The 20,898-nt window shown below is 47.8% G+C and overlaps 6 protein-coding genes across 6 annotated transcripts; 3 read left to right on the top strand and 3 right to left on the bottom strand.

Moving 5' to 3' along the window:
* Nucleotides 1-157: 157 nt before the first annotated feature.
* Nucleotides 158-4,349, bottom strand: FTJAE_12128 (aromatic amino acid aminotransferase I; the record flags this gene model as incomplete). Its single annotated transcript, XM_037345144.1, has 8 exons — nt 158-1,006; nt 1,059-1,799; nt 2,005-2,085; nt 2,355-2,388; nt 2,670-2,869; nt 2,922-4,079; nt 4,122-4,136; nt 4,206-4,349. 8 exons carry the CDS (start codon nt 4,347-4,349, stop codon nt 158-160), a joined length of 3,222 nt encoding a protein of 1,073 aa, XP_037200834.1.
* Nucleotides 4,350-4,735: 386 nt separating this feature from the next.
* Nucleotides 4,736-7,702, bottom strand: FTJAE_12127 (2 4-dihydroxyhept-2-ene-1 7-dioic acid aldolase; the record flags this gene model as incomplete). Its single annotated transcript, XM_037345143.1, has 5 exons — nt 4,736-6,441; nt 6,700-6,939; nt 6,997-7,264; nt 7,315-7,340; nt 7,393-7,702. 5 exons carry the CDS (start codon nt 7,700-7,702, stop codon nt 4,736-4,738), a joined length of 2,550 nt encoding a protein of 849 aa, XP_037200833.1.
* Nucleotides 7,703-9,702: 2,000 nt separating this feature from the next.
* On the top strand, nt 9,703-10,563 carry FTJAE_12126 (TOX4; the record flags this gene model as incomplete). The annotated part of the gene is made up of 1 exon (XM_037345142.1): nt 9,703-10,563. The coding sequence occupies one exon, from the start codon at nt 9,703-9,705 to the stop codon at nt 10,561-10,563; it is 861 nt and encodes a 286-aa protein (XP_037200832.1).
* A 1,744-nt stretch (nt 10,564-12,307) lies between these two features.
* FTJAE_12125 (pfs domain protein) lies at nt 12,308-14,490 on the top strand (the record flags this gene model as incomplete). The annotated part of the gene is made up of 2 exons (XM_037345141.1): nt 12,308-12,476; nt 12,662-14,490. 2 exons carry the CDS (start codon nt 12,308-12,310, stop codon nt 14,488-14,490), a joined length of 1,998 nt encoding a protein of 665 aa, XP_037200831.1.
* A 317-nt stretch (nt 14,491-14,807) lies between these two features.
* On the bottom strand, nt 14,808-15,523 carry FTJAE_12124 (uncharacterized protein; the record flags this gene model as incomplete). The annotated part of the gene is made up of 3 exons (XM_037345140.1): nt 14,808-14,985; nt 15,039-15,228; nt 15,277-15,523. The coding sequence occupies 3 exons, from the start codon at nt 15,521-15,523 to the stop codon at nt 14,808-14,810; spliced, it is 615 nt and encodes a 204-aa protein (XP_037200830.1).
* Nucleotides 15,524-15,862: 339 nt separating this feature from the next.
* FTJAE_12123 (aaa family atpase) lies at nt 15,863-19,107 on the top strand (the record flags this gene model as incomplete). Its single annotated transcript, XM_037345139.1, has 7 exons — nt 15,863-15,953; nt 16,012-16,748; nt 16,819-17,211; nt 17,261-17,468; nt 17,521-17,549; nt 17,848-17,872; nt 18,014-19,107. 7 exons carry the CDS (start codon nt 15,863-15,865, stop codon nt 19,105-19,107), a joined length of 2,577 nt encoding a protein of 858 aa, XP_037200829.1.
* Nucleotides 19,108-20,898: the final 1,791 nt, after the last annotated feature.

Below are 20,898 nucleotides of genomic sequence, written 5' to 3'. Positions count from 1 at the left end.
CTTGGCTTCTGAAGACATCGGCACGTGACTGATCGTGTCAAAGCCCGTAGATAGGCAGAATTGCCTAGAACTTTACTGCAACCTTTAATACCCTAGACTACCTAATTTGATATGCCAGCATATCATACATATATAATGTATTTCATACAACATTTCCTCAGCATAAACTCAAGCTAATATCATGCTTGGTCATTATATAAGCCACACCTCTTGGACCGAAGGCTCGAGGATCAGGATCACTCCAAAGAAGTTCAACTATCTTTGCCCCCATCTTGACAGCACCAGGGGTACGTGAAGCTCTGGCCAAGAATCCAGCACGGAACACGCGGATATGCTCCTGATGCCATGCGACTGAGGCCATGATAGTGCCCGGCCAGAGGAGCATTCGACGATATGGTGACTCGCTAACAAACAATGAATAAAAGGCTGACATGGTCCGCCCGACTCGATTTTCGAGTTCCGCGGCGAGGTTCGGATCCGTAAGCATGTCCGGGTGAAAGGCTGACTGCAGATATACGATGAGACCATTCTGATATATCACCACAGCTGCATCCTGTTCTTCGCGTGAGCAAAGACCGTTCGTGTCTTCTTCAAATGCATTGTAGCCTTCTAGTCGCGTTAAAAGTGAATTGTACTGCTCCTGAAAAGCGGTAGTGGCTATGACGCCTCTCTTCTCTTCTTCCCGACGAGCTTCGACAATCTGAGAGATCTCCGGGACCATCTCCCACAGACCCTGCCCGAATCCGAGCAGAAATCCTCTGGATTTGTACTCTTTTAGTATGTCCAATGAATAAACCGATGGGTCAATTTCCACTACCTCGTCAGATAGAAAGCTACGAGGCGTGATGGTGATTTTGATCGCATGATAAGCATAGAGCTCCAGGATAAATCCTTTCAGGCATTTCAATTCATCAGGTGGCGTGGGCTCAGATGTGAGGATATTGATGTACTGTCCACAAGCTTTGAGATGATGATACATGGAGCCTCGAGAATGGCCTTGAACATGCTGGTAGTGTCAGTAACCAGTCCAATGACGTTGTTACGTGAAAGGGTCTTACATCGTATACGCAGAGGAGTAATAAAATCAGCAGGATACGGATTGGGGTAGGTGGACCGGTAAGTTCATCCGGGAGGGTGATCTGACCCGTTTCATAAGACAGAAGCTTCTGTAATCCTGCTAGTACAGTTGCATAATGACCACGAGTCGCAACTTCCAAAGCTCGAGCTCTCTGGATAGTAGAAGTCGTGTCATTGACAGTCAGATGGGCTCCTCCAATAGCTAGGATACAATCAAGAACCAGCGTATCAGTTGCAGCCAATGGGAGAAGATAGTGAATGAAGGGATTTCCATCCAGGCAGGGCCCTCGAGTCAGCATTTCAGCTGTGACATCTAGGTACTGTTGATAAAGCGGACGCGAGTTATCACTTATATTAGCTAGATTGCCGTAGGTCGGGGCAGCCTGAGGAGAAGGTGAACGGGACGTGTACTGCAAGGCTGCTGAGTCCGTTGAAGGGTCAGAGACTCCGAGTGGCTCATTGGCATTGCCGTCTTCTGGAATAGCTCTTTGAGAAGTGTTCTCTTGGGTGGGCCAAACACATTCTTGTCCAGTTCGAGTGCACGATGAGCAGACTGGCTTGATTTCATCGCACTTCTTGCGTTTAGTGCGACACGTAAGACATCCATTCTTTGACCGTGGGTGGTTTCGGCGCCATTTCGTTGGGAAAGGGGCGCCGCGGTATGGAGGAACAGGGTCTTCTGAGCTTGCCATTGAGAAAGGGAATAAGAAGAATTGTTGATACTTTGATGTGATGGTATAATGCAGTTGTAGGCAGTGGGCTATAAGTACACAGGACTTGGAAGAGGCAGCCTGTCCATCTTGGCTCTTTTGTTCCCAAGGTCGTCATAAGGATAGGGCTGAGAAGAATAAGCCACGACCAACTGCCGCTGTCATGATCGAATGGACAGGGATTTGATCGAATCGCTAACCTAATTGAATCACTTACCAAAACGGAAACGTCGATTCTGCCTTGCAGGGATTGCGATCCTTTAGCCGCACCAGGGTCTTGAAGAGGAGACTGGCCAGACTGAAGCGAGAATAATAAATTGGGTTTGTAAAAGGATCAAGTAATTGGTATATGACTCTTTTATTGGCTTTAATCGGATGACGGTGCGAAATGTAGAAACTCTCGTGATATCATTCCTTCGTTCCAACGAACCATTTGTCAAGACCACCCAGCAGGGCCGCTATACCATGACATTAATCAGGTGATTTGCCAGGAACTTTAGCAGCCCCGCTTCTATCAAGTCCTCTAATTAAAAAACTACTCACCCTACAGTACTTAATGCTACTTACATATTTGTTAATGTTCCATCGCCAGTCTTCCTTACTATAAAGTAATTTCCTTTCTTTATAAATACCTTTTTTATCCTTAGAAGCTCTGCAGTTTTCTACTGGTCGAAGTCACTGTCTCTTCCGGAAACCTAGGAATAAGCACTGATGCAAGGAAGAATCGATGACGTGCTGAACGTCCACTGCTCTAAACACACATCGGCCGAAAAGTCAAGGCTTGTGACTTATATTCTCTATTTGCTATTATGCCCAGGAGTCTATGATTTTATACGAAATGACTTTTTAATCGCTACGCTAAGGCGCTGAACAGCCGCACACATTTCCTCCTCAGCAGCGCTCGCAAACGTGACCCGCAGAAACAACTCATTCACTTCCTTGTGCGCCTCGGCTCTGAACCACGAGCCCCGAGCAAACAGAACTCCCTGCTTAATACTATGCTGGAAGATTTCCTCCTCGATATCACCCAGGCTACGATGCCGGTAGTCTGGATGTTTAGTATGATCCAGTTTCAGCCATAGCTATTACACAAAGTCAGAACACACAGGAAAGAATATCACCTAGGCAACTTACAAACATGCCCGCGGCCGGAGGCGTCCACGATACGATGTCAGTGGGTAGGTAATCTTCACAAGCTGCGAGTAAGGCGTTGCGTCTCCTGGTGTAGTTCGTCTTCAGGTCAATAAGCCAGTTGATGTAACCCTCATGGCCCCACGTCTCATCCACTAGTTTCCAGACGATCAGCTGCGATATACCACTGGGTCCCTGATTTGCCACTTCAGCGTGACAGAGATACTTCTGTATGACCTCCTTGCTAGCCGTTATCCAACCCATTCTCGAACCGGGAACCAAAACCTTGGAGAATGAGTCCATTCGAAGAACCCTGCCATCAACGTCCATACTGAGGTACGATGGGACAAGACTGGACAGGAAGTCATCAACAGTCTCACTCTCCGCGACGTCAGTCCCCCGTCCTGTATAGGGTTTCATTTGGATGAAATAGTAGGGCTCGTCTTCGATGATGAAAATGTTGTGCTTTTGGCAGACACTGTAGATCTCACGTCGCCGCTCGAGGCTTTGCGTCGCACCGGTGGGATTCTGCCCTGATGGTACAGTATAAAGAAGATGCGGCTTCCGAGCGCCTCGAGCCTCTTCATCCCAGGTTTCCAGAACGTGGTCCATGTGACTAGGTAGTAGACCCTCCTCGTCCATCTTGACTCCAAAGGCCTTTATGCCCTGTGGAACAAAGGTCTCCATGGCAGTTGCAAAGGTATACTCTTCTGTGAGGATAGAATCATTCCTGGACCTGTCGCAGAGCATACGAACTGTCTGCTCCAGAGCCCCCGTACTTCCGACTGTCAGACATACAGCCCAATCTGCATAAAGCGGATTGTAGACAAGTTCAACGTGCTCTGTCACCCAGCGCATCATCTGTGGGGATCCAGTTGCCTGACCATAGTTGAAGGCAATAGATATGTCGTAGTCCGAGATGCCGCTCGCGGTATCGTATTTGCCAATGCGAGCTATCTGGGCGGTGCTAGCAGGCGAGTCCAGTGGATCCTGCTTCTGAGAGACGTCAGGTATACGTATGGCGATCTCAGAGATGGGAAAGTATTCGCTAGAAGGTAATCCGCCCCCAAGGGAGATGAGGCCGGGTGTGTTGATGTACCCGGCGGCTTGTTTGAGAATACAAGGCGGACGGTTGCTCTCGCTACTGAAGTGTGCTTGAAGCTGTCAACATTCGGTCTCAAGCCAAGGATCGGGATAACATACTGTCCCATCTCCGGGCTAAAGGTTTTCCAGTAGACTATATCCTGATGAATCCCATCGCAATCACGACGAAGCTTCGATACTTACAGGTAATTTGAACATGTCACTGTCAGACATGGCTGCAGTCCCGGGCCGTATCTTGGTAGCTGTAGCTCGCCTTTCACGCATGAGTCCAATCTTGACATGACTCCCGCTAGGGGAGTCCAGCGTCGTTGCTGTTGAATGACCCATATCGTATAGTCCTATGGTTTAAGAGACACAGATTGCATCTTGAAGTCAGTTTAAGTAATCGTCGTCAAAAGACTTCAAAGGGTTGAGTTACTGGCTTATCTGCGGTCTCGGTGCTTGTCGTGGGCTCGTGGAATGTCGGCTCATGCGGTTGGCGCCCTACGGCGCTGCGTTGTGGAGCAATAATGCGCCTGACTAGTTTAGCTTGCATGACAACGCGAGATGTGGAGCTTAGTCTAGAACACTACGGGTTCACTCGAGTTGACTTGGTCCAGATGATGAAGCGAAGCCTTCGGTTTGATTCACGATAAGGAAATTAAATGGTATAGCGATGATGTGATGATATGATATCTTAGATAGCGACCCAGACACTTTCGAAACATAACGTGCTACTCCTTGGATAAATGCTGTCTTCGAAAAGTGGCGATCCACTGCTCGTTATCAGCTATAGTCTGCTCCCAATTATCATCACTCCCGTACACCAGCCTTCTCGCCTCGCCCTGAAACATCTCATCAGTCGGAACGACACCACTCGCAAATGACCGCTGAGCGAAACGGCCCAAATGCCACGCCAGAAACTTGGTATACGAGTCAGGTGTCAACTCAAACCCAGGATCGACCTGCTCCCGTTCCAGATCCGGAACAAGCTTGCCATTTCTCTCCTCTATCTGTGCGAGATGATCCGGCACCGTTGGATCCGTGGCGGAGAACGGAACCATGGTCATGGCCTCGTTGGCAAGTAGGTATGGCGGAAGGGCATTCCGGACCTGCGCTGCGATCCAAGGCTCAAAGTTGTGATCACCCTTCCATTCAGCCATTGTTTTGCCCTGACGAAAGTGCTGTGCGAGGTGGTCCGCGCGATCCTGCCACGAGTTTAAACGTAGATCGCAGAATCCGCAGCGGGAGGAAATCGGAGGTGGTGGTGTTCTCCAGTCGTCCAGGATAGGGAGCGTCTCTAGTTGGTGGAATCCACGGAGGTGCTGAATCAGATTATCCTTGCGCCTGAAAATGTGAGGCTGCTGGCCATTGTGGCATGCGCTGTGGTTATGAGAGTTGAGGTGATGCTCTGTAGGGTCAAGAATGTTGCAGTATGCGCATGTACTCCTCCCAGTCGCGGACGATACCACTGCACCACCAAACGGTGCACAGATCCACTGATCGCAGTCAAGATGCAGCGTCTTCTCATGCCTTGTCCAGTCATGCTTCTTAGCAAAGGAATCGCAACAAAACGTGCAATGGAAGATCCGGGGCTTCTTATTAGCACCAGCGACGTCGTTCCTCCTCTTTGCTATGCGTCTCCGGTTTCGATTTTGGAACGATCGAGATGACTGCGAAGAAGAAACGATCGAGCCTGAAGACTGGCTTTGCCAACTGGATACGCTTGGACTCGATGATGGTACTCTGGTGAGAGGAGCCTGCATGCTATGACTCAATGGGTTTTCTTGCAGCGCGTCATAAATGGCTGACCAGGATGCGGATTCGGTTCCAGGAGGACTGTTTCTCCATCTCTGCAGAGGGTCGGAGATTTGCTCGTTCGCATCATATACAGGAAGTTGAATGCCTCGTCCACAGTTCTGTGTGTTACGGAGCTCGTAGCGGCTTCGTCGGCGTGGGAGAGTCGAGTTTATGTTGATGGGAATGGGATTGGCGGGTAGATTTGTTGATGTATCCGTCGGGCAGAGTTCCTGATCGTCCAGCCAGGAGGTACTCAAGGTCTGTTGCAGACAGTGAGAAGCAAAGACATCGGTACGATTTTGCATCTCTTGATGACTTAATGACCCTAGATTCGAAGTACACATGTCATCCACCTCACTGTCGGTAGGCAGGTCAAGGCAGTACAAGGTGGGTTCTACCAACGGTGTCTGATGGAAACAAAATCCGGAGTCGCCATCCAGAACAGGCAGTAAGTCGTCCGAGAGATTCTCATGCGTCTGAACGGGCAGCTGGGATCCTCCATACCAGTGCATTTCACCGTCTTGAGCAAGTTCCGTTTCAGCGCCAAGTTGGAGAGACCTCCAGTCTCCAGGGCCATAGTTGTAGGTCGGGGTGAGCTGTGAGTGGTTCTGGCAATGTTCTTGTTGTGATGCCATGTTCCCTATAGAGCAGTGTGTACGCATGTGAAGGAGGAAAATAAAACACCGGGACTTCGAAAACACTGGGAGCAAGGGACGAACGCAGTGGGGATTGTTTCATCCGAATGTGGAGGTTGATTATCCACGCTAGTTTGACGGTGCCCTGAATAGTGATAGTGTGAAATTAGCTGCAGCTCAGACTAAGATGATTAGCTGAGAGAGCTGGAATCTTTTCGTCTACATCAATCGCCGACTCTAATAGCTACCGCCTTTCTGAGTACCCTCTATTCCTCTAGCAATATTCACCTCCTGCGTCATGATAAACTGCAATGATGTAAAGTCAGTTGCCACATGGATCATGTCGAACCCAGCCTCTGCATATTGCCTCGCTTGTTTGCCAGATGTACTGTAGATTCCACATTTCTTGCCGAACTTGTGGCTAACCTCGAGCACACGCCCAACCGCTTCTCTCAACTCTGGTTTGACGACGCCTTGGATGATAGGATGACCGATGTTATTGCCTGCATGTGAACAATTAATGCTGAGCTCGGAAGTACTTGCAGTGCTGTACAACATACCTAAGTCGAATGGTCCCACGAATAGGACATCGACGCCATCGACACCTGCGATTTCCTCCAAGTTATCGAGGGCCTCTTGGGTTTCGATCTGGACTATAGTAAGAAGACTGCTATTTGCCTGCTGGAGATACTCCGTCATCGTCGGCATGGGGCTGAAGCGCTCCATCGCGTAAGGAGAGCCAAATCCACGCGTGCCTTGTGGAGGAAACTTGGCCGCTTTGACGATTTCTCTGGCTTCCTGCGCGGTGCGAAGCAAAGGTACGAGGATCTTAAGCATCTAGTTAGTAAGCAGTCAATATGGATGCCACTGACACTCACTCCATGCGCGCCCGAGTCTAAAGCTCCTGTTGTTTGTGAGCAGATTATTCGTTGCCACTCAAGGTTTGGTTATCTTACTCTTGATCATCCATGACTCCATACCGGGAATTCTTACTATAGGAGACGCACCAGCTGCAGCAACAGCAGGGACTGCGTCATGCATAGCGCTGTCTAATTCCACATTTTCAGTTTTCGGCGAGTAGTTGTTAGACATGGACCGGAACTCACCATCGACATTACCGTGCTCGCAATCGATCACCACCCAGTCGACGCCTGGCACGCGGGCGAGGGCACGAGACACATTGGCGCCAGGCACCATCTGCCAGAGTCCCATGCTCGGTCCATCAGCTTGCTGGAGTGCCTTTCTTAAGAAATTCCCTTGTTTCATGATAGCGGTTGAGTAAAGAGAAGGAATATGAGAGTAGAATACGCTGTATGATGAGGGGTTGGTTGCTTTTACTGATTAGACATGGCGGGGTATGACTTGGCTATAGCCTCGGCACCTTGACAAGAAGTATCTGGTCCCAAAGTCTAATCTTGTGTCCAGGAATTAGCCACGGAGTCGGTCGGCACTTCAGATCATTATTCATTATTGGTTTCTATACCCTGGTAAATGTCCCATTATTATTGGGCCTGAAAGAGAGATCTTTGCAGGCGTAGTAGGGCGTAGTAGGGCGTAAAACTTAGTAAGGCGCAAGGCGCAGGCGCTAGATGAAATTGGCATAACGTGGGGAGGGGGCGCTTATCTGTTATGAAAAAGAAGCTGAGACCTACTTAGGTGTGCTAAATGATGATCGTGTCATACTGAGCGAGAAACAGAAAATTTTAAACTACTTGTCCAAACCGGAGCATCGACGTCTATATCACACCAAGCTTTCATGATGGCGGTGACAGCTTTCTTGGCCGTTCCAACGCCTACACTACTGGAATCGAGGATAATCTTACCGGGAGGCTCTGGTCCGGCGATGGCGCCGTCTACATCGCTCGTGTAGATGGTCCTGACTTCATGCGGCCCGGGTACCACGGAGACAGCTATGGCAGCTGCTAAGAAAGCTTCTTTATGTGATTCACCAATTCTGACCGGGCCAATGCCACCAAACCCATTGCCGCATCTTTCACAACTGGCGCGAACAATGTCAAAACAACACCTTGATAGGATCCAAAGCTGCCCTGCCCAGCAACAGAACAGTCATTGTGTACTCGTGGGCTACATTGTGCGGGCCTTGTCGGACGATAAGCCCAATTTCCGAGAAGTAAGACGTAAAAGAAAATCCTTCAAGGCAGTGACTCTTACGAATCACCCAGACTTGCTGTGTATACAACATCGCAGCCTGGTTGGTTTGTAGTTACGAGCCTCACGTCAGCCGCGGAGCTCGGCAGTTGTGGTTTGGTCATGACGGGCCGTCGCTTGGCTGAAAAGCAATTGGCCAGGGTCACAAGGGCTAGGGCGAGCGGGTTCCTAGCTGATTGCTTAACTTCAGATGCCATATATGACGTTTATTGTCTCGGAGAAAATGCCCGAGTGCAGTCCCCGATGACAACACGGCTCATATGTAGATCCCGCTGACAAGTGTCTTGAGTGTGTGTTGATCCCGCTGAGAGATCGACAGTCCGCTTTGACACTCTATGTACCCCCGCTGACAGATTTACCGCCGTTTAGTATACCTAAAGCAAGAGTGCTAATTCTAATAACACTCCGCATTACATTCTATAAGGAGATAGCGTTTAGGTATAATGGTTAGCTTTAATATAAGCTTTCTTAAATGCTTATTATCTATCATTGCAGTTAAGGCTTATAGCTAAGTGCTTTTTATATAAGATTGTACTTACTATATTTTAAAGCCATGAATTTAAATTACTAAGTATAATTGCCTCCTTTTCTTTATAATATACCTAGAACTCTATAATGACTCTGTGTAAAACAATAGCCGCATGGTAGCCAAAACTGGTGAAAAGCAATTCAGATAGCATCCCCGCTGACAGCTGGAGTAAATGGTCAAGGCGAAAGCCTTGTCTCAGCCCTGGTCAGAGTAGGGTGTATCTACCACTTAAAACACGATCCGCCAAATTTCATTACGTTGAATATTACATCTTATACATCTTTAACGTCAACAGAGTTGCTTGGGGTAAGTAAATGCTGATTCATCATCAGTTGATCAGAACAGGGTCAAACGCCCGATATGGCATCTTTCGGCCGCTTCGGCTTCTCAGAAATTATACTATATGTTCTCGCTTTGACGGGAGTGCGAGATTTGGAAGATAAAAGCCAGCAAATTCCCGCCATTCCCTCCCAGCATCTTCATCACAACTCATCACACTTTACACTCAGATTCCTTTTACACTATCAACAATCCACTCCAGGCTTCTTCAACTTCCAAGAACTTCATCATGATGTTTAAAAGCTCCCTTCTTGCCCTCGCTGCTACTGTTGGCTTCTCGGATGCTTTAGGCATCAACTGTCGAGGCAGTGGCCTTTGCAGTGGCAACAAAGGTGCTCTCGGCCAGCTCATTGCCCAGGTCAGGGCCATCGACCCCAACAAGACCTTCAGAAATGGCGAGCATGTCAGCTGCGTTGACATCAACAACATCGGCAACCACCCAGCCATTTGTGCGTTTTATCAGAACATTGGAGACCGCAGCTTTTCGCTTGCCCAGACCCAGACGTTCCTTCAGCAGATCGTCGACCATGGCTGCAAGCTTTGCGGTAGCGTCCCAACTGACCCCGGCAACAACGTTGCTAACGGCCAGCTGACCGTTAACGTCGTCATCAATCCTACCAGCCGCGACACGCGTCAAAGCCCGGCTGTCTACAAGAAACGCAACGACATGGCGGTCAGCGAGAAGCTCCCTGCCAAACGCGATGCCCCTGAAATCCCTGCAGCCTACGAGAAGCGTGGCGACAATCTCCTTGTCAGACGCCTGGGTATTAACTGCCGTGGCAGCTCCACTTGTGGAGTTGGAGGCATCGGACACACACCTAATGGAGACCTGAAGGACGTTCGTGATGCTGTTGCTGCTGGCGAGGAGGGCAATTTTGGTAACGGTGACCATATTGCTTGCATTCCCTTTGCATTTGGAAACCTGTGTGCTTTCTACCAGGGCATCGGCAGTCGAACTTTTACCAAGGAGCAGTCTGTCACATTCCTCGACCAGCTTAGACAGCATGGATGTTCCAAGTGCGGTAGCATTCCTGTCGATCCTGGCAACGACGTCAAGAACGGACAACTTACTGTCAACTATGTCGCATAAGCGGCTATTAACCAGCCAATTCTTGTGACAGCTAGGCCTGCTCTGCATTGTTTGACTTCAGACATTCCGCAGTGCCGATAACCATTAGTGTAGAGAGCTGGAGATAGAAGGGAGAGGGGGTAGATTGTCAGTAGATAGCAGAGAAAACGTTATAGTAAAGTAGCTTATTAGACGATAACTATAGTGTCTATAGATAAATTAACCTATTTACTATATAACTATAAATTGCTTTAACTATTACTTATAAAGTCTAAGTATATATTTGTTAATAAATTAATAGTAAAACTACTAATTAATTAATTTCTTAATATACTAAAAAGCGCGGCAAGATAGGTATTGTGTCTTATAGTGTAGTTTGTCCTCAGGTTCATAAGCTACTTAACACAGTCGTAACGGCCTGACATGTTATCTGTCAATTCCTAGTTGCTCCAATAGGAAAGAATTAAAGTTAAGAAGGATACGCTCAGAATCAGCAGGGTTTGCTAACTTCATGCGGCCGCCACCGAACTGCATTCACAATTAGCACAAGACGTCAGCAATGAGGGAAGTACACCGACTGATGTGACAGGGCTTTTATCAGCATGAAACAAATCCGTATGTTCCCCTTGAGGTTCGGGCCGTTTCTGAAAGGTTCTTCCAAAGCTTGCAAATAGATCAGATCGGCAGGCGTCCTCACCTCTCGTATGATCTCGCGAGATAGTATAGTGCTTCATAGCCAAAGAAATACCTGACAGCTTCTGTTTCTGTTGTCTGATAGCAAACGGGGAGGCTGAGTGTGACCGGGCAGCCTGGTAAAGCTGAAGTCTTTTACTGAGCTTGTCGGGGCTCCTCGTGCCATCTCTGATAATTTGTAGTGCTTCATTAATTATCTGTAACGTTGTTTGACCGACTTCCGGATCATCGACCGTTGGAGGGCTCATTTGCATGTTCCTAGAAACAGACGAATAATGTTCTTTAACGCCGATGCGAGACCCAACATCTGATGGCATGCTCCCGCGATTGTGTCTCTTGATTGGCTTGGTGAGTGAAGCTGAAACTTTCTGTTTACGAGGTTGCGTCGGAATGAATGGTGTGAATGTTGATGCACTTGAGACTTTAGGTCTGTCCCTCCAAGCTGAATTAGATTCATCACCGCTGTTCTCTCCTGAATGATCGTCATTGGTTGATGAAATGAGACGACGCGACTTTGACTGTAAGGCATCACTGGCGCTTGGTGTAATATAACTAGAAACGACAGCTGAAATTGGGTAGGATGAGTCTAGATGCGTGTTGTTTCCATAAGGCATGTGGTCATTACGGTGAGCACCAAAGGGAGAACCAAGTTGCTCCACTTGTAAGAAACTCCGTTGTCCAACTAGAGGCAGTATTTGGGTCATGTCGTTAGCTTGATGCTCTTGTAGGAGTCGTCTGTAGTAAGAAGCTGAGATTCAACTGTGCTAATTAGTTGAAGGAGGTTGTAAGCTTGGTATAGTGTTCGCGATTGTAGTTCAGATAAGCGGGGTAGGTTGAAAGAAACAGAAAATTATGATCGCTTGTCACGTTGATTGATTGGTAGGATGCTTCACGTGAAATGAGGCGGTTGACTAAGCCGTGGAGATATCCAATTGAATCACAGTGCAAGATAGCCAACGCCATGCAGCAGCTTCGAGCTGAAAATTCCACACCCTGATTTCCAAATGATGGCGTGTCAGTCTTCTCACCCAACCAGCCTGTCACGAAATTTCAAGTTGAACGAAACCTAAGAATGGATACGAAGTTGCGCAGACTCTTCCATGAAGTGCAACGACAGCTGGAAATTCCAGCAAAGGTGTTAGAGAAAGACTATGAGTCTGCCAGTTCTGGCATATTCATGCCTCGGCAGATTTACCAGAACTATCGTACTGAGCTCGAACAGCTGCACGAATGTCTATCCGGTATGTGATCTGTGATCCTCTGCAGTTCCCTTTTTACTCACCTCCCTAAGGAGCGATTGCTGGGGAAATGACGCCATCGTCATGCTCGCCATACACTATATCGTCATGTCTATGGGGCATCCCGGCCTTATGCGGCGTCCCGCCAGTGATACTGGACCCTGTTTGTATAAAGCAAGAATGCTTAGATTTTCAGGATGTCTGCGAGTTGTTGGCGGAAGATATCTATACCGAGGATATATGGAAGAACCAGAAGCTTCACGACTGGGCGAGGTCAGACGAGCCATCGTTGCTGATGATCCAAGGCGGCTACGAGTCAGTCAATCGTCTTGAGAGATTTGCTGTAGAAGTTTGGGGGTATCTTGACAGCCTGGAACCAACAGTCGCCACTTTGCCATCTCCGAGTTCAGCGGACTTCTTTGATGGATCTGATGAACGAGAACTGCTGCGGCAGATCGCGCTCCAGGCTTTGCGAAAGGCTTCAGTTGATAACCCGATATGTTTCCTAGCCGATATGGTACAACTATTTGCAGACGCTTCAACATGCGAAGACTGGTTCAGAATACTCGAGAGAATATTCCAGATGTTCCCAAGTTTGATCATCATTATGACGGTTACTGTTCTCGGGGAACGAGCTGAGAGCACAACGTCGTGGCCTACCCAACTGAGCAAATTGATGGCAAGCGTGCAAAAGACGTCTTTGACATATCTGAAAGTGCTACTTCTCGCAGCCCATCCACTATGGTCTATACCAGAAACACACTCGCTCCTTTGGGTTGGTCCAGCACCCGACATCGGTTCAGATGATGGAATGGAGATCATCGACACCCAATCGGAACACTATCTTCCCCTTAGCTTTCCGATTCAAAACAGTAGTAGACACGAAACATCTGAGAGGTCGGATGAGCCACAGGGCGACAAAATACCAGAACAACGGGACCAGCATACTACTGCCCATGAGACACCGGAAGTAGGAAGGTCGGAGTTACTTCAGCAGAGTCCGTTTCCTTCTCAACCTCAGCAAATCGATATAGCAATTCTATGCGCCTTGACCCTTGAAGCCGATGCTATTGAGACTCTGTTTGATGGGCAATGGACTGGCGTGTACAATCGTTCCGAGGGAGATACAAACACGTATACATTTGGAGTTATTGGCCGCCATGGTGTCGTATTAGTCCATATGCCCGGCATGGGGACAACCTACTCCGCGACCGTAGCTACTTGCTGCAGGTCGACTTTCCCTAGAATATCACTGGCACTAGTGGTAGGGATATGCGGAGGAGTCCCATTTTCTCAGGATGGGACAGAGTTGTTGCTCGGCGATGTTGTCATTAGCGATGGACTAGTTCGCTATGACTTCGCGAGGCAATACCCAGATGGCTGCTTGATCAAAAACAGCGTGTCAGAGAGCGCTAGGAAGCTGCCGGTGGAGATTCTTGGGTACCTGGCCAAGCTCAAAGGTCTTAATGCTCGCGGGAGACTACGAGAACGAGCGAATGCATATCTTGACACATTAAGTGACGTGCTCGGTATGAAGAATCCTGGTGTCGAGGAAGATATCCTTTTTGAGTCGACATATAGACACCAGCATCACCCTCCATTGTCCTGCAGCATATGTATTGGCAACTCAGGTGACTTGACTGGTATGGTTTGTAATGAAGCCCGCTCTGCAAGCTGCAAAGATCTAAAGTGCGATATTGCAAATTCTGTAGCCCGCAAGCGGCAAAGGGATGCAACTGGCAATCAATGGAATATGTTTCCGGCGGTGCACTTTGGGAAATTTGGCTCTGGAGATAAGGTTATGAAGTCGGGGGAAGACCGTGACCGTATTGCACGTAGTGAAGGTATAATTGCTTTCGAGATGGAGGGGGCGGGGGCTTGGGATACGCTGCCTTGCGTGATTATTAAAGGTATTTGTGATTATTCTGACAGCCACAAAGATAAGAGGTGGCAATTATATGCCGCTTCAACGGCAGCGGCCTACGCAAAAGCTTTCCTAGAGGACTGGCGGCAATAGCTTATCTGAAGCGGTTATGTATTTGTGTTTTTATAACTTTTGGCTAAAAGCTATCTTATCAAATTTCTGGTTTTTGAATCGAGAAACGGCATGTTTTTCATGACACCCGGCCAGTTTGATCATTATGCTATTGCAGAGAGGTCTTGTTTATTTATTCTCTTGCTACCATCCTTGGTGGCGGCTTTATTGTCAGAAGCACTCCAGTTATAAATCCATCGAGATTAATTTTGCCTTCATTTCAGTCATGGAAGGACTTCCTAGCGATTTGCCCAAGCCTTTGGCTCAATTTATCGGATCTCGGCTTTGAAGCTGATCTCTCATCGGTAGAATGCCGGGTCTTTGTTGTCCTTCAATGGCAATAAAGAAGACCTGAAGGTTGGCGGTGCTTGAGGAGGTCTCCAAGGCGAGAATGACTCTGATTGCGTTGTGGCTGCAATGGGAGACCACCTATTCTTACTTAAAACATCGTAGAACTCCTCTGATGTGATAAGATAGCTATAGCGAAGGTTGGCACCAAGATAGGATGGCTTAGAATAATAGACACTCACTTTGACGATTCACCCGTGAATGTCTGGGTGTTTGGGCCACTAAGGGAATCGAGGCCTTCGGCAGAAGAATCAGGATCGGCAGTTAGACCGTTCATATTTGCAAGTGATAAGTTGGTCCAAGCCTTGATATGCTTTCTCCCAAAGTCGGCCAATATCTTGTATTTCTGATCCTCTGCCGCTCCAGTGTGATCTTGCGATATTGTGTAGTGACAGCTCTCTAACTTAGAGTTCACTATACCCATAGTGTTGGTTTGCGGAGTCTGGGCAGTCTGGATAGTCTTTCTGTTATTGGAATCATTGTCGCTTGGCTCGTCGTGGCATAGATGTCCGATATTCCGTTTGATGCATCTGGTGCACGGTCTTTCGAGATCACAAGCCATTTGAGATCGTCGACAGTATATGCAAGCGTGGTTCTGGGCGCTGCCATGGCCGGCGAAATGGACAACGCTCAACGATTGCTGGTTTAACACCTCGCGAAGATCCATCCTCAAGAGATATAGAGTCTCCTTGGAAATTCGAATTCACCTCTTAGTTCACAGGGCAAACAAATGGAGAAAATACGATGTCGCAGTCGTGGCATGATGTCTTTTTTCGAAACGAGGCTGGCGCTTACATGTACCTTGCTATTGGTTATCATTGCTGCACACATGACGCAAATGTGCATATTAGGCAGACACTGCGGCTGAAAGGACAGCGTGAATCTCTATTTTTCGATCTATCTTCGTCCTTCACCATTAACCGCTACTCAATAAATACTTCTCTCGCGTTACCTTCTACTGACATATTCCCCGGTGGCCGCGATTTTGCATCTTATTTGCCCAGCTATGGACAGTCTCTCGGGGACAGTCGTCAGAGCCGAGGACGGCGTTTCGCAATCGTCGTCGCCAAATGGGGAAGACAGTGAAGATGGTTCCGGTGAGTGAATCTGTCGACCTTTTGATTGTGGTCTCAACTAAAAACCACAACCACCTAGATAGCCAACAGCCCTTATCTCAATCCCGTCACCGAGCCCCTATGATGATCGACTGGCGACGGAAGATCTGCAGCTTCCTCAGCCTGCCCAGTACTTGCACTGACGACGAGATAATCGAGGAGCTTGAGATCAAAGATAAACTATTGAGAGAATCTGAGTCTCTCAAGCGATTGGCCTTTTCTACTCAAGGGCCGCCTAGAGTTCAAATCATCAATCGAATCACTTGTCAAGACTCTGGTGAGCATGGTCTCTACCTAGATGAACCTTGGCTTGTCGAAAATGGTCCTTATCGAGCTCATCTGCGTTGCAGCCGATTGGTCGATAATCTGGAATTGTATCTTGAGCGGAACAAGGACATTGTTTGTATTGCTTACCGTGATTGTGAATGCTGTGGCAGGGCGCCCCCAGTCCCAGATCCTAGTCAATTTGAACTCCTTGTCAGGGAGAATATTGATATTGTCTCGCACGAATTGAGAGTTGCTTGGGGCCAGCTCGTTGTAGCTGTCACCGAGGACGCGTCCACCAACCTTTCTCGAGACACATTCGACTTGGAGGACGCAAATGGCCGTGTACAGGAAACACGGCATCCATATCTCTGGTGGTTTCAGCATCGCAGCAAAATCGAAAGGGCAAAGTCCCACCTCGGCCAGGAGTCCAAGAACCAGGTGGAAGCGTTTCAGCAGTATCTGAAGCTTTATCTTGGTGACGAATGGGCCAAAGTTGATTCCCTAATCCGGGTAGGTAAGATTACAGCTAAGTATCTATCGTACCTTTTTGTAAGTACTAGTTACTTAACCCCCATGCAAGCTTCGCAAGTCTTACATGGCACAGGCCCCTGGGCAAATCATCATCTCAAAGCTTAAGGGTCAGTCTGTGGCTCAGTGGCAAGCATATACTGCAACCAGTTGGCTTGCTATAATTGGCAGTCCACCAGCCAAAGGGAATTTCCAGGCATTAATCCAAGTAAGCTACTGGGATTTTGATGGCAACTTCCAGCGACTCTATTCGACTCTTGATGTCTCAGCTCTACCCTCATTGACCGAGGAGTTCCCTATCAACACCTTGATGGTCTTCCCAATGAAGTACGTCGATAACGGCACTGTTCGCAATCTAAGACAACGTGGCCAAATGTTTTGGGAATGCCGCCATCGAAAATACGTTTGCGTTCGTGGTACTCCTGAAGACCATCTCTATGGTGCAGTCAGTTGCTACTTGCTATCCTGGAGGATGATTACTGACATGCTCATAGAATTCTGGTTCTCAATTCATGATCGACAGAGCAACTTTCAGACAGATGCACCCTCCGTCAACCGGTCAACAAGCACCTGTTCGCTATCGGGACGACCTCGGGCCTGAGATAATGGCCCAGGACGAACCGTTGCCCGACTTGGGAGATGGATTTTACATGTGCCTCCCAACATCTCTATATGGCTTCAACATGCAAAAGAAAGACTGGGGTAATGCTTAAGTTGAATGAGGCAGTCTAAAAATACGCTGAAATTCCCTTAGTTAAGTTGGAAGTTGATCTACTTCAAGAGGTAACTTGGAATGAAGAGGCGTAGATCAAGAGAGACCAGAAGGAACGATAGCTCTGCACGTATCTCCATTTTGCCTTTGCAAGTACAGAAAACTCAAAGATGGTCACTGAATTAGAGTCTCGTCAATTAGGTGAGCTACTATTAAATTAAACAGTAACAGAACGTCCGCATCGCTTCGTTATGTATATTGATAGTGAACGGAAGAAGATATTGACTTGGTAACCGACAAAACAATGAGCCTCACTTTCTTCTGTTGTTCTGATTATGATTGGACGTCCCATTTTTACATTCTGGCTAGCCCTTTGGCCAATGGTTAGTTAAGGGTAAGCGCCATCCTGTCTTTGGGGTCAGATGACAACGATTAGAACACGACACTCTTTCAGCATCACCAGACAGTGTCGCCGCTATCCTCCGCCAAGACTTCGCCCTGGTCCAAATAACAGAGCCTTAAAAATCTGAGTTAGGGATGTCGAACAACCAGCAAATGCTGGGGCAGGTGATCACCAGGTCCGGCGCAAAAACCCCGGCAGGCTCACCAATCACGATCAAACGTCATCTTTTATCCGCAGGCCGCCGTATCGGTACTAGACAGGACACTGGGGGAATTCTTAAGAAGGGGAAGGCCACCAAGACTAAGACAGACGACAAGACAGGCATTAGCTGGGATACGTTTAAGGAACTTGACCATGCCAAAGTGGATGATATAGACCTTGGCTGGAAGAAGATGATGCCTGCAGCCCGGCTCGCTGAGGTCAGAGCTGAAGGCGAGAATATGCAAGTTGAAGCCTATGCGCCAGAGCCAGCATCTGAATATGCACCACGAAAAGTCTCCCTGGACTCATACTCTGCGTCAACACCCGGTCTGAGGCCAATAGGGCTACTAGAAGTTGAGAATGGCTTCCATCTACATAGACCTGACGAACCCCTCGCCTCTCACCGCAGTACATACAAACTAGCAGATTGCGGACTTCGGAACACCCACTACACAATCTCACAAGATCATACTTCCGGGCAGGAGGCTCATGAGGATAGCCTCCTTGCCAGCTTTGGGAAAAGACGACGGACAGACAAGCCTTCTATACTCCTAAATGGCAGCAAATTGTTACAGCGTTCGCCATATTTGTTGCCAAGTTTGGCAAACGGTGATAATGCGGTAGCTCAAAATGAAGGGTCCGGTATACAAAAGGAATCTAAAGACGCCTTGGATTTCTTGAAGAACTGGAAACCAATCGATTCACAAATGCCACAAGATGCATTAGTCTCTCCCCCAGAAACCGTCATAAATAATACCGGCCAGGGAAAGCACAGAGGCGATGAGGTCGAGTTCAAGTGGGGTCAAGGGCGCAGCCGTCGAGCACAACCATATGAATTACAGAAGTACTTGCGTCGTCAGGACCGAGACACATCTCTATTCGATAAGAGTGCCCATACACCCCCAGCTAGCTTGAACCGCCAATGCCCTGGATGCAATCGAATAGACAGCGGGGAATGGCGAGGTGGACGCGATGGAGCGTTCACAATTTGTGACGCTTGCGGCTTGCATTATAAGAAATTGTAGAGAAGATTGATTAGACTTATCATATAATTTTCAGGAGACTTTTAGAATGGAACATCATGCTGTGAAAATAGGGCATTTTTAATTAAATCTGTTGAATTCCTGGTTGACATCACGTGCCTAACAGATCGACAGCCTTACCAAATCTGACTGCTCGCCAAGCTCCGATCCTGATACTACACTAACATTTTAGCCCTACAAAAAACATCGCAACATCAACAAATACACTAGCCCCCTCGCTTCCTGCCAGTACTTATCAGTGGAGTCTTGATTCGGCCCTCGAAGCAGAGGCATTGGAGGTCCATGGCTTCGCATGGAAGCGCATGAGATATAGAACCATTTGAAGCGACACAAAGCAACTCGATGAACAAAGGCGTGGCCCTTGAACTCTAGTTGGAACCTCCCACCACCCCGCAACGTGTACTGCGCAGCTCCAAAGCCCACACGCAGCCCGTGCTAGCGACCTCAGCACCGAAACGCCCGCTAAGCCTGACCTTCAACATGAGCTTGATGCACCCATGCTTCAATCCGGGTCGCTCCATACAGGATGCTTTCCTTGGCTCCAAATCTCCTACGGAGCAGTCTATCAGAACTCCGCCAGATAGAGGTATATTTGATAAGATTGAATTTATTAAAACCCTCTAATAGCTTTAGGCCGCCCTTGGTCTCGGCGCCGCGCAGTGGCAGACCCCTTTCACGTCGCATATATTTCCTTAGATCGCCTCCTAGCGAAACAATCTAGGGGAAATATCGCGCCAGCAGCGAAAAGGTTGAGGTATAGTAGTATAGCTCAAAGCGACAATTTGCAGCAATATTCCGACCGACCTGTTGGAAAGATTATGCCACGGGATAGAAAGTCTCTTCCAGCCACAAATCTACTTTCAAGACAGCTACCACTAGCCGTAGATACAACGGGCGAGTCGCTCCAACCCGCATCTCAATTTGGGCACAAGACTGGGTATGATACCATGCTGCGCTACCTTTATGGTAGGGGTGATCTGAATATAACCCTCTCGGCCGCCCGCGATGGTCTTTCTGTCGAAAAGCATATAGCAGAAGAACAGCCGGATCAGGGTATCCTACGACCAAGACCTGATTCGTTCCCTTTTCTGGGTATATCAATGGAAGCAGCAAAGCCACTTTCAAAACCTCTTCTGAACGTCGAAGCTGCAACCACTTCACTGGTTCCTCCTCAAGGGTTGCCGAGGTCTCTTCTGGTCAAACCAGCGTCTCCCAATTTATTGCTAAGCCATTACACCATTTCGAAAGATCATACAGCGGGCGAGAATTATAGAAAATCCAGTCTATTAGCAAGCTTTCCTAAAAGAGGCTATAGCAGCTTTCGCTAACATAGCGGAAGAATAATTCAAAAGCCTAAGCTGCTTAAGTAGCTCAGATAGAAGGAAATTATATATTCTGGCCCGTGGTTTTAATATATAAATTTTTACCGATCATGAGCTCGTGCTATAGTCTCAGACTTAATTTAATATAAGTCCTTTATCCAGTGGAAAGCTCAAATCGGGTACTGTATCTCTTCAGTGCTATTACTACTTAATCTTATAATATCTATTCTATATAAATAACTACAGTTATCGAAGCAGGCCCTAAAGTCCATTTCAATAAATCAATAACCGACTCAATATAGATAAACCGTAGCATATTAAAGTAATGGCTTAATTTATTTCTCTAAATCTTAAATGCGCTTCTAGACAATTTTGAATAATACCTGAACACTGGAAGGCGTTGTTTGCCCTTCAGATCCACTGAACCACGACCTCGCTTTAACGGCTGGAA

This window comes from Fusarium tjaetaba (assembly GCF_013396195.1).
Source record: "Fusarium tjaetaba strain NRRL 66243 chromosome Unknown NRRL66243_c0000318, whole genome shotgun sequence".
Taxonomy (NCBI): Eukaryota; Fungi; Ascomycota; class Sordariomycetes; order Hypocreales; family Nectriaceae; genus Fusarium; species Fusarium tjaetaba.
The sequence above is the reverse complement of the archived record's forward strand: the minus strand, read 5'-3'. Positions and strand labels throughout refer to the sequence as shown.